At 38.5% G+C, this 12,628-nt stretch overlaps 5 protein-coding genes across 5 annotated transcripts; 3 read left to right on the top strand and 2 right to left on the bottom strand.

Moving 5' to 3' along the window:
* Positions 1-1,080: 1,080 nt before the first annotated feature.
* On the top strand, positions 1,081-1,724 carry PHYBLDRAFT_66238 (hypothetical protein; the record flags this gene model as incomplete). The annotated part of the gene is made up of 3 exons (XM_018441612.1): positions 1,081-1,183; positions 1,456-1,547; positions 1,614-1,724. 3 exons carry the CDS (start codon positions 1,081-1,083, stop codon positions 1,722-1,724), a joined length of 306 nt encoding a protein of 101 aa, XP_018287577.1.
* A 2,370-nt stretch (positions 1,725-4,094) lies between these two features.
* PHYBLDRAFT_116143 (cyclin) lies at positions 4,095-4,283 on the top strand (the record flags this gene model as incomplete). The annotated part of the gene is made up of 1 exon (XM_018428503.1): positions 4,095-4,283. A coding segment is annotated over one exon (189 nt), but the record flags the coding sequence as incomplete, so codon positions are not given.
* A 2,137-nt stretch (positions 4,284-6,420) lies between these two features.
* Positions 6,421-7,365, bottom strand: PHYBLDRAFT_149326 (hypothetical protein; the record flags this gene model as incomplete). Its single annotated transcript, XM_018432255.1, has 4 exons — positions 6,421-6,539; positions 6,662-6,718; positions 6,785-7,088; positions 7,222-7,365. 4 exons carry the CDS (start codon positions 7,363-7,365, stop codon positions 6,421-6,423), a joined length of 624 nt encoding a protein of 207 aa, XP_018287575.1.
* Positions 7,366-7,480: 115 nt separating this feature from the next.
* On the top strand, positions 7,481-8,519 carry PHYBLDRAFT_78339 (hypothetical protein; the record flags this gene model as incomplete). The annotated part of the gene is made up of 2 exons (XM_018443359.1): positions 7,481-7,577; positions 7,631-8,519. The coding sequence occupies 2 exons, from the start codon at positions 7,481-7,483 to the stop codon at positions 8,299-8,301; spliced, it is 768 nt and encodes a 255-aa protein (XP_018287574.1). The 3' UTR covers positions 8,302-8,519.
* Positions 8,520-9,101: 582 nt separating this feature from the next.
* Positions 9,102-12,102, bottom strand: PHYBLDRAFT_156127 (hypothetical protein; the record flags this gene model as incomplete). The annotated part of the gene is made up of 9 exons (XM_018433466.1): positions 9,102-9,975; positions 10,046-10,256; positions 10,310-10,375; positions 10,464-10,667; positions 10,729-10,853; positions 10,960-11,175; positions 11,259-11,812; positions 11,898-12,004; positions 12,084-12,102. 9 exons carry the CDS (start codon positions 12,100-12,102, stop codon positions 9,102-9,104), a joined length of 2,376 nt encoding a protein of 791 aa, XP_018287573.1.
* Between the last annotated feature and the right edge of the window lie 526 nt (positions 12,103-12,628).

The following is a 12,628-nucleotide window of genomic DNA, read 5'->3' as shown; positions in this document are numbered from 1 at the left end:
TATATATGCCCAAATTACCTATATAATCTCTTCCAAAGGAGATACCAAAAGAAAAGGAAAATATTTCATTTATCTAGATATCTATATGTGAGCATTAATGTGTCCATTTTCATTATGTGCAGAAAACTATTAGTATTACAAACTCAGATGCTAGTTATTGGAAAATTAAGTGTATGTGTGGGGGAAAGAGGGGGGTGGTCAATTAGAAAAGTTCAAACTTTTATTTGAAAACATAGTTTAAATAATAGAATGAATAAGAAATCTTCACTTAGGATTGACTTTCATTGAAAGTGATTCGTTTACTATACTTTAATGCACCAGATTAAAGGCTACTATTATGTAATATACCATCGTTTTTTATTATATTAATAAGAAATAAGAAATAGGACAATCTCAACACGAGTATCAGTCTGTAGCTTGCTTGATAAACGATTAGTACAAATGGTAATATTTAAACATGTTTTATGGTTTATTGAAAATTATTTTTACACGTTCTGACCTCTTCTATAAAAGTTATTTAGTTGATGCTGCCTATAAACTTGAACCTTTGTTTCTTTATAATTAGTTTAAGACTATTGTATTTTCCCCTGTGCAAACATTTGTACCTTTTGAGTTGGTTCAATATGGTTATATGAGAGGCAATTTTCAGATAATTGTCTAACATATAAACAGATCAGTACCATCATGAAATCCAGGCTAAACAAGTAATATTATATATATATATATATATATATATATATATTCTCGTTCAAACCAAGTTTTGCATTGGAAGAATGCCTCTTTAGAGAGCTAATATTTTGATTATTTATTAGACAACCAATAATCATATTTCTTATAGGTTTATCTTTTTTCTTTTCTATAATTAAAGATATAATTTGATCAATCAATTTAGTAGAGCTTTTTTGTTTTGTTTTGAACTTCGTTTTCAAAGCTCAAAATTTCCAAAAACAGCAGCAAAAAGCCTTTGTCTCTTAGTATTCTTGAATATATATATTAAAGGGAAAAAATTGACGCTTCTCCTTTTACCATATCTTGGCTTGTATTTAAATATACTATTGTTGTTCGCTTTCAACTTTATCGATGGACCGGCTTCTCTGGCTTGAAATTTGTGACCAGCCCATATTAAGGAAAAGTGCCTCAGTATTGCTTGGCAAGCTAGATTTGGATGACGTGGCTCATACTGGTGTCGACACAAGCCCATCATGATTGACAAGGAACAAGTTCATCCAACGCTGTTTCACTATTGAAACTGCCAAGTAATGACGGAAAGAGCGCCACTCTTTTTATAAGAGTAATAATGCTAATACAGTGTTTCCATTTTGAGTTCAGACATTGGTAGTTTTTTTTTTGTTTTTGTTTTTGTTTGAATGAATGAATGAATGGATAAAAAATTAAATTTCAGATGTTTTGCTTTACCTTTTTAGACAAATAAAATATATATATATATAAAATCAGACAAATTAAAAGTTTATGCCCAAAATTCTTTACCTGTAGAACTCAAAAAGGCTTCAGAGAATAATCAAGTGTATCTTAAAGTTCCTAGATTAGTAATAGCGAAATACAATGCTCTGGCTAAGGATAGAAGTCTTTTACTGCATTCCGGTACATTGTAGATTGCTACGCCAAATACAAGAAGCCCAGCGCCAAGTAAAAATTATCCGCCGACACGGTGTTATGCCCCAAGCGCTATGCTGAAAAAAGATCAGTGCAAGATTGAAATTTAGGTACCACAAAGTCAAGAAAAAAAAAAGAAAAAAAAAAAGAGGTAGGCTTCCATCAATTTGGAGAAAATCTGTACACTTTTTGCAGATATTTTTAGAGCACCTCTCAAAAGATCTATGATATAACAATAGGTTTAAAGTTGCGCATACGTGTAATAAAATTAGGCGCAAAAAATAATAAACAAAAGAAAAGGTAGAAATACATTGAGTGGGTTTATTTGTAAAAGTTAGAATCCTGAAACTAATTAACTACAGATCCCTTGATATGTGGGTAGGTGTACCATTAATATTAATAACATCGCCCTTCAGGTGTTCATGCTGTCCTGAAATGCCTAGTGTTTTTATTTTGCGAAAGAAAAATAAAAAGTTGATATGGTTCATATTGATGGCACCTAATTATATCTACCACTGTACCTCCTGCTGACTATCTCTTCTTTAATCGCAAATAAATGAAAACCTCTTTGAAAGTAATAACACTCTTTATTTTACTCTTTGGTCACAAAGCCGTGTCTTGTCACTTTCTTGATAAATGACACTGAACTCTTTGTAAGACTCTGGAAAGCTTGTTCCAAAACAGCCGATAGATTATTTTCTGAGAAAGTTATCAAGTGGTCATTGTAGACTTTGTTGACTTTTATATATTATTTTTCTTTGTGTATCATTTCTCCTGAATACCATATAATAAATCCTCTACATCTTTCTTCCCTTTTTTTTATCGAACCCTGGGCTGTTCAAAGTCAAATAGCCATGGTATTGACTGCATGCAATACATTAAATTATTTCTCTCTCACACACACACACATACGCTCAAAAGAACAAACGTTCCATTTGCTTTACGATTTTTTTTTCTTGTGTGCCACATGCTATTTATCTGCTCGTGGAATTTTTTCCAATTCTTACATAAAATATATATATATTCCACTTTTTTTCCTTTCACTACCTTTAGTGTCTCAGGAGGCTTCAGGTCCATGTAAGTATCGTAAATATGTGATTTTATCAAGGAGAAGTTTTATTTTTTATTTTATTTGCTTTATCAACCTTTAAATCAAGAAATCTATACTTGGCCTTGTTTATTATATAATCTTGATAATCAAAATCAACAACAACAACAACAACAATAGAAAAAAGAAAGAAAAAAAAACTTTTCTGTATTATTAATTTATTTCTTAAAAATGTGCGTTAATTAAGATTACACGAGTCTGTATTCTTGCGTAATTTGTGTTAAAAATATGCGACCAAATTAGTTTTTTTCTGCGCTAGCTATATTTTTGGAAGGTGTGTCTATAGTAGCCTAAAAAGGCTTATTTAACACGTTGATTGTTCATCGTGACAAGGATTTTTCTATGTTCAGCGAAAATAAAAATAAAAAAATAAAAATAAAAAAGCGTCAGACGGTTGCTGGAGGCCAAGAGCGTGCCTACCTTGTATTTTCGGTATAAAAAAGATATTTGTAATCCCGACATCGGTTCTTTATTTCTCATGTGTCGACACCGAGTGAGCTAAACGCACACACGCACACACACACACACACACATATACACACACAGAGGCCTATCTTTCTTGCGGTTCTATAACTTCCGGGAACTATCAGTTACCATTCTTTCCTTCCTATCCATTATTTTGGATTCTCTTGTGCGCCTCACTAACGCTCACAACACTCTCCTCTCTTTATTACCTGCTCCTTCTCCATAGCAGTGAATGACAGCTCAGTGAAGCACTTGTTAAAGTCATGTACCCACAAAAATCTCATTATCAGTCCGCAGATAGCCTATCAGGCTCGCACCTCCTCCCACGTCAACAACAGAATGGAATGAATCCTCAGTATAATATCAATTCAACCATCCTTCAACCTACTGGTCTCACTGCCTATCCAACTCCCTCCGTCTCTTTGCCTCCCATGGCAGAGCCATTACCTAATGCCACCGATCTCCAGCCAACCATCCCACTTACCTTACAGGAATTAGCCGAGTTTGCCTCTACGATGGTGTATCTGATGTGGCATACTCGCAGACCATCTGTCATGGCACTTCATAATCAATCAAAGGTATTAAGTGGGGATACACAACCAGAGCCTACTCAGGACTCCAGCCGAGAGACCGCGAATATTGCAAACGAAGTCAGCAGTGCGTTTAGGAAGTTTTGTCGACAGGTAATAATAAATTTCAAGAATGCCAGACTTTAACCCAATAATGCCTGCAGATCTTACACGCTACCCAACTCTCAGAGTCTGTTATTATGCTCTCACTCAAGTATATTGCGATGTTACTCCAAAATAATCCCCGTATTCAAGGTGCTGAAGGATCAGAATACAGGTTATTTACTGTGGCGCTTATGTTAGGTAATAATTGGGTTGTTGGTTGATTAGTGTTGCTGATGGCTTATATTTTAGCAAATAAATTCCTCGACGACAATACCTTTACAAACAAGACCTGGGCTGAAGTGTCGGGCATGAAGGTCACTGATCTGAATATCATGGAACTTGAGTTTCTAGATGTATTAAAGTTCCGGTTATTTGTACGCAAAGAGGAATTTGAGCGGTGGAAGGCAGCCTTGTTTGTTTTCAGAAGCCAGATCCAAAGTTTCAACCAAGCCGAGGAACACCATCAGAGGCAAAAGGTTATTGAGGCTACTCTCAAGAGTATGGGTTTGGAAATGTTACAACAACAAGACCCGGCACCGTGGGGAACATCACAACAGGAAGCAGCGGCAGTCCAACAGCAGCAGCAGCAACAAGAAGAAGCAGAACATCAATATCGTCAAAGATACCTTTATTTATTATCTAAAGAGCAACAACCACAATTCCCTACCCAGCCACTAAATCGACCACTTGTTCGTGTGCCTTTGAGAATACCCATGCAGCCAATCTATCGCAATCAAAACATCCAAACCACATCTAACATATCCCAACAGCAGCAACCAGTTCAACTACAGCAAGCCCAACCCCAACCCCAACCCCAACAGCAACAGCAACAACAGCAGCAACAACAGCAGCAACAACAGCAACAACAACAGCAACAACAACAGCAACAACAACAGCAACAACAGCAGCATCAACAACAACAGCAACAGCAGCATCAACAACAACAGCAACAACAACAGCAGCATCAACAACAGCAGCAGCATCATAATCAACAACATATACAACAAATACAACAGACGCAACCAATGTCAACTCCTTTATATGATAATAGAGCAAATGCTTCAAATGCTCCTCTTCAGCCTCCCTTACAATATACTGCAAATACCACTCCAGTTGCAAATAGCTTACCAGGCTCAGCAAAACATACACCTGGATCTCAACCTATGGTCATACCTGCTGATAATGTTTATTCACATTACCATAACCCACAGGCAACTCCTTCACGGATTTCAAGTGCCCCTCAGAACCGTAATCACTATGATTCATATGGAGTACAACCTATCTTACCAGAATATAAGGTTCAGCCTGTATACGCTCCTCCCCCTACTCAACCTTACCAAAAATCACATTCATCCCGACCACCTTATCCACCACCGCATCATCAGCAACAGCAACAGCAACAACAACAGCAATCACAGCAACAGCCACAACCACAATCACAATCACAGCAGCATCAGCCACAACTACAACAACCACACCAACAGCAGCCACAACTACAACAACAGCAACCACAACAACAACATCATCCACTACAACAACATCATCATCCACAACAGCCCGCTACATCAGTGACACATTCCAACCACCGCGTGCCGTCTCTTCCGTCAATGGTTGGCCTTGATCTGTCTGGTGCACAGGAGATCCCAAATGGATTGCAGACGCCTGCGTCGTCACTTTATTATTATTCGTCTGGAACCACTACACCGACGGCCATTCACGACAATGGGAGCACCCCGGGGTATGGGTACACAAACGGGTCTCACTACGCGACACCTGTTTCTCGTCCTACACCACGGACGTACTATATGGATACTCCACCACAGACAACACCATCTATTCCGGCTGGGGATTATGGCATTTATAATTCTGTAGGGGATATCTATAACAACGCACAACCACAGATACAGCCAATGGCACAACCACTTTTACAGCCACAAAGGCCTCCTCCAGCTAGTCGCCAGCCATCTACTTTTCAGAACGTTTATTCTCATTCTAACCAGCCTTTGCCGCCACCATCAAATCCTCATTATGGTCAAACGCAGACACCTTTTGATTATCAGACCAGACCAAAATCTACTGGGCCCGTTCCCGAAGATCCCCATAATGTTGCTGAGTCGTATCGATCAAAAAGGCATTAAAAAGAAAAAGAAATAATGAAAAAAAAAAACGATAAAAACCAATATCTTTTCTCATCATATACACAACATATACACACCATATACATAAGAAAATCTATACTGCATCAAACCACATTATATACAGTATGGCATTTCAATCCACGGCACAACATGACGCACCAAGACGCACCACGACGCACCACGACACAGTATAGCACAGCATGACACAGCACAGCATGACATAGCACAGCACAGCACAGCACAACATATCACAACATAACATAACACAGCACAATACAATATAATGATATAACCCGATATAATATTTTTCTTTTCTTTTCTTTTCTTTTCTTTTTTTTTTCTTTTTTTTTTTACTTGTTATCTCTTCTTCACAGTGAGTGGAGAAGAAAAGTGGACGCGTCCTTATTCTTCTTGTTCTTTGTTATTTCAGCAGTAACCCTTGTTTATCCACAACACGCTCAAAATAAATTGGTGCAAGTATATTATCCTTGCCTTGAGTAAGAATTACACCATTATACGACCGATAGAACTCAATTCCATCTATAATAAAAAAAAACATGCAACAAAGACTGTAAATTAAACCAAACAATCCTGCGACACACACACAAATACAATAGTTACTGCGCCGCTTTTTTTTTCTCTTATATATTTGTTTACTTTACCTGCCATTGCTTTTGAAGCATCAATATAGATGAATATTTCGCTTGTCCAACGCACACCTGAAAAAAAAAGAAACACGATTTAGAAACATTATAAACTAAATCATTAATGCAATTCAACATTACCACTTTTGACATCTTTATCTCCGGGAAGACCAGCTGAAAAATGAATGTGTTGTCGTCCCATCGTTTTAAGTCCAGTAGTCTTGATGAGATCCCAACAAGCTAGTTTGGTACCATGGATCACTACTGGAGGAGGATCTATAATGCGATCAAGCGCAATATCCTTCACCTCAATTGAATGCCCTTGATTTGCACGGATCCACCATTGATCATCTTCAAACATGAGATGGAATCGTTGTTTGTCGTTATCTCTCACAACGTACTCAATTTGCTCCATTGTGACATCTCTAAAGGATCCCAAAGAAAACTATATGCAACAATAGAAGAATGAGGAAATTCGTTTGATAGACAAATATATGCATATAACTCCCTTTTCATTTAAGAAACAGGGGAGCCTGACACCTGTTGTGAAAGGGATATATATGTGTAGATCTGCGTACCAGTTCAGATACTGCTAGATAACCATCTGAACGTATATTTAGTTTGGCCTTGACTGCATTATGGCGAAGTAGACTGGATAGTAGTTTAGAGATACGGGTGATACGGCGCCTATCAAAAGGATCAATATGATCTGGTGTGGTCATGACAAGAGGGAGGGAGGGAGGGAGGGAGGGAGCTGGGGGTTTTATAAGAAAAGATGGAAAGAAACTTTAAAAATTGTATCTCCATCCATCTTTATTCCTGCTTCTCTTTCTCCTCATGCTCGATTTACTCCCACCTTTACTGGCCCTCTCTGTACAAACCCTCAACACAATGCGCGAGGTCGAAGCCGACGATCTGCGTACGATGTGGACCTGTAGGGCACATTATATAGCACCATCAAAGTAAAGCTCATCAATTATTTAATAGTGTTTACAAAGTGTAAAGGACAACTAGAGCATGGCCAACGTCTAGAAAACATGGCCTGGCGACTATGGCACCATGAGAGCACATTAACAAAACGTACAGATATTGCATGTATCGAACGGCCAACAGATCCCATCCAGCGACAATCTCCCATAGACCATTTTCTGTCTTGTCTTGCCACCCCCTCCATGACAACTACAGAACCAAATGCAGTGCAATTTCAAAAATGTCGCTCTTCTCCTCCTATCCCTACTCCAGCAATATCACCAAATGCCACACCCTGGTCTGACTCAGATCCTGTCAATGTAGTTCCTATTGAAGTCCTCTCTGTACCAGATTCTTATGATTCACCTATACTCAATAGCCAAACCAAGGATAAACACACAGAAGACACCCCGGAAAACGATACAACATTTGCAAAAACCCAGCCAACTTTGGCGCCTCGTCAATCGCTCCTTTCTATTCTCTTTCACAAACCTCCTTCTGATTCAGCCAATACTGATATCACCAATCAACAACCAGCTCAACTTTTTATGTATATGCCTAGAAATATTTCTGAAAGTGTGCAACAAGACCCAGCTTTGGAAGACATCCAAAACAGCCCGAATATTAAACGATCCTCCTCTAATCGGCATCAAGATTCGGAGTGGAGGGAAAGTTTTCATGGGTGGTGAAAAGACTTTATTTTTATTTTTATTTTTGCGCAATAGATAAGCAATTTATTCTTCTTTTAAATTCTTGTTTTCATCCTCACTGATCATAGGATCTGAAAGCACAAACATCTTTTAGATAGATAGTATCTCACCTAATGGTATTATTCTATATATAAAGTTAATTACCTTCTCAGTATATATAAACATAATCAAATTAATATATTTTGCTACGCTGATATATACATATATGTATATCTTTAGAATCAACCAAAATAAGGATTAATTGCCTAGGATCTTATTCTAAAGTCACAAGTGGGGCTAACAAGTACAGGGTTTTGAGATTTTGGATCAACATGGTTTGATTGATATTATCTTCCGTACTAATTACAGACGACCGCATCAACTTTATTATAAAACTACAAGCTGCTTATTCATCACTTTAATTAAAGTAAAATACAATTTATACTTTCTTCTTCTCATTCACATTCTCATTCTTTCAAATAGATATATATATAACTGAAAAACAAACCCTCAGATAATTTGCTTTGTGCAAGAAACTTTGTTTTTATTTATTTATTTATTGAGAAAAATAAAATAAAGAGGAATGTTATATTTAAAAATAATAATAATGAATAGTAAACTGCCTATAAAAAGCAGAAAAGAATGAAAGAGATCTTGGTATGCCGCAAGAGGAAGGGAGAGGGAGGGGGGTTAGATGTAGGTATGGAATTCACTTAGCGAATAGCCACTGTAAAAAGAAAAATAGAGAGAAAAATAGAAAAAAGAGAGAAAGAGAGATAATAATGATGCTTGGTAGTAACTTAACCGCTGCAGCTAATGCAGGCATCCTTATTATCCAATGAGCACTGCATGGCTACCAATTTCTCCTCTTGTATCTTGCGCTCCTCGGCGGACATGTCCTTGAGGGCCAATTGGTCCACTGTGAACTTGATCGCATCTACTGCGGGTCTGGAGCGCAAGTAATACATGCCAGTCTTGAGGCCCTTTTTCCAAGCATAGAAGTGCATACTGGTCAATTTTCCGAAAGTTGGCTCAGCTGCAAACAAATTCATGGATTGCGATTGATCAATAAAGGCCGCACGATCTGCTGCCATATCAATAATAACTCGCTGAGAAAGTTCCCAAACAGTCTTGTACAGCTTCTTGATATCCTCTGGAATAGTTGGAACTTGTTGAACGCTACCGTTGTGGGCAATAATCATGTTCTTGACCTGGTCATTCCACAAACCACGTTCAATCAAGTCTCTGAGGAGGTGTTGGTTGACCACCTGGAACTCACCGCTCATCACACGACGTGTGTAGATGTTAGAAGTATAGGGCTCAAAACACTCGTTATTACCCAAGATCTGACTTGTGCTTGCGGTAGGCATAGGGGCCACCAACAGTGAGTTACGCACACCATGTTGAGCAATCTTTGCTCTCAAGCCAGTCCAATCCCAACGATCAGATCCACTAACATTCCACATGTCGTGCTGCAGAATTCCCTGACTCACAGGCGAACCTTCATAAGTGGCATAATGACCATCTTTGGCTGCCAGTTCGCATGAGGCCTCAAGGCCAGCATGATAAATAGTCTCAAAAATATCCTTGTTCAACTGACGTGCCTCGGGAGAATCAAAAGAGTAGCGCATCAAAAGGAAAGCATCAGCCAAACCTTGGACACCCATACCAATACTAGAAATTATACGTTAGTTCAGCTTGTTTTGTGCTGGTTGTAAAGCTGCAAAATTATGTGAAAACATACGGTCTGTGACGCATGTTGCTGTTTCTGGCTTCTTCGACAGGGTAGTAGTTGACATCAATGACCTTGTTGAGGTTACGTGTAACTACCTTGGCAACTTCATGAAGCTTCTCGAAGTCAAAGGTGCGAGTTTCTGTGTCGACATACTTTGGCAACGCAAGTGAAGCCAAATTACAAACAGCTACTTCATCGGGAGCAGAGTACTCGATGATTTCTGCAGATAAGTATTAGTTTTGGATTCGAGGTTATGTAAATTAAGGTGTTTACCAGTGCACAAGTTGGAACACGTAATGGTACCCAGGTTCTTCTGGTTAGATTTTTGGTTGCATGCATCTAAAACGTATATATGTTAATAAGTCGACAGGTCTAATTTTTTAATCCTTTTCTCCATCTTTATCGGCAAAGACAAAAAAATACGTACCCTTGTAAAGCATGTAAGGCATGCCAGTCTCAACTTGAGAATCCAAAATAGCAAACCAAAGCTTCTGAGCTTCTACAGTTTTTCTAGCCCTTCCTTCATTCTCATACTTGGTGTAGAGTCTATCAAACTCCTCTCCGTAGCAATCATAAAGTCCCTTGGCCTCATTGGGGCAGAAGAGGGACCAGCTACCGTTGCTCTCAACGCCTAATAATCCCATATAATCAGCCGACCAATATTTTTATATACAAAGTATCTAAAAACATACGCTTCATGAACAGATCAGGGATCCACAATCCGAGGAACAGGTCGCGGGCACGCATTTCTTCCTTTCCGGAATTCTTGCGAAGATCTAAGAAATCAAAAACATCCACGTGCCAAGGTTCAAGATACCTAAACTTGCCAAAAATTATATATATATTAATATCCTTGATAATCCATATTCGATCTACATTCACATCCACCACAATTATGAAACAGAAATAAAAGCAAAACTTACATGGCGAAACTTCCGTTGCGCTTTCCTCCACCCTGAGTTACAAAGCGAGCAGTGTCGTTGTAGACACGCAACATTGGAACAATACCGTTGGAAGTACCGTTGGTACCAGCAATGTATGATCCAGAGCCACGAATCTTCTGGAAGCTCACACCAACACCACCAGCAGACTTGGAGATACGAGCACAAGTTGTCAGTGTATCGTAAATTCCCTCAATGCTATATCTGAAAGTTAGATCATCCAATCGCTTTGCTAGTTTGTTCCACTATATCAAATCTTTTTTTCCTTCTTCTTCTTTTACCTGTCATCTTTCATCTGGACGAGGTAGCAGCTAGAAAGTTGAGGACGAGGAGTACCGGCATTAAAGAGCGTAGGTGTAGCATGAGTAAAGTATTTCTGGGACATAAAGTCATATGTCTCAAATGCAGCCTCGATATCACTGCCGTGGATACCAAGAGCTACACGCATAATCATATGTTGGGGGCGCTCCACAGTTCGGCCATCAACCTTTAAGAGATAGCTACGCTCAAGTGTCTTGAATGCAAAGAAGTTCAGGTCATAATCACGCTCATCATCTACAGCAGCATTAATTCTCTCAGAATATTTGTTCACGATATCAAAGAGTTCTTGGGACACTAAAGGATTATCGGTCTTGGTCTTTGGGTGCTTGTGGTTGTAGAGTTGGTTTACGACATCACTGAATTGCTTGTGAGTCTCCTTGTGGAGGTTGGATACGGCAATACGAGCAGCCAGGATAGCATAATCAGGGTGAGTGGTTGTCATGTCCGCAGCAGTTTCAGCGGCAAGGTTGTCCAATTCCACTGTGGTTATGCCTTGGTACATGCCACTAACAACCTTTTTTTATACGATTTGTGTAGTGATAAATAATGTAAGTATATAAACATTATCAGCCTCAATCAAAGAGACTGAATTGATCTACCTTTTGAGAGATCTTGGGAGGCATGACGAATTCTTCATTCAGACCATTGCAAAGTTTGCTGATTCGAGAAGTGATCTTGTCAAACAAGACTTTTTCGGTGCGACCGTCTGCAAAAATAACGGTTTTGTTAATACCACGAAACGCGACACGGCGCGTACACCAAATAAACAAACACTTTAGCTGTACCTCTTTTGATGACAAACATTATTCTTTTTGAGGAGGTTTAGTGAGTTTGCAACCAAGGAGAATTCGAACTAAATATTCAGGTTCGGATAGGTTGGAAGAAAGTAAAGAAAAAGAAAAAGAAGAAAAAGAAGAAAGAAAGAAAGTAAAGAAAAAGTCTGGAAGAAAAAAAAATCGCGACATTATCTTTATCGCGACGCGTCAATAATTTTTAAAGTCATTTTCAAGACGCGGACGAAGGTAGGTAGTTGTAACATAACGCACTAGTACCCTTTGTATCTTGACCAGGTACAACTCGCTCACAAAAAAAGCTTTGTGTATCAGATCAATTAGATTTTGTCTACATTTCCAAATTCTGAAAAATCCAGGTAGAAAGATTATTGCAGAATACTTAAACGTTTACTTTTGAATATTGAGTGGAAAATATTGCAAGCATAAATAAAATTCTCAAGGTAAGGATAAGCTGTAGCGTATGGCTCTAGTATCTATTATAGAAAATAGCACAAGTTTATATTTTAAAAGCAAATCAACCTGGTCCTAGGTTGAAT

The sequence above is a fragment of the Phycomyces blakesleeanus genome (genome assembly GCF_001638985.1).
Source record: "Phycomyces blakesleeanus NRRL 1555(-) unplaced genomic scaffold PHYBLscaffold_21, whole genome shotgun sequence".
Taxonomy (NCBI): Eukaryota; Fungi; Mucoromycota; class Mucoromycetes; order Mucorales; family Phycomycetaceae; genus Phycomyces; species Phycomyces blakesleeanus.
Note: the sequence above shows the minus strand (reverse complement) of the source record. Positions and strands in the feature narration are given on the sequence as shown.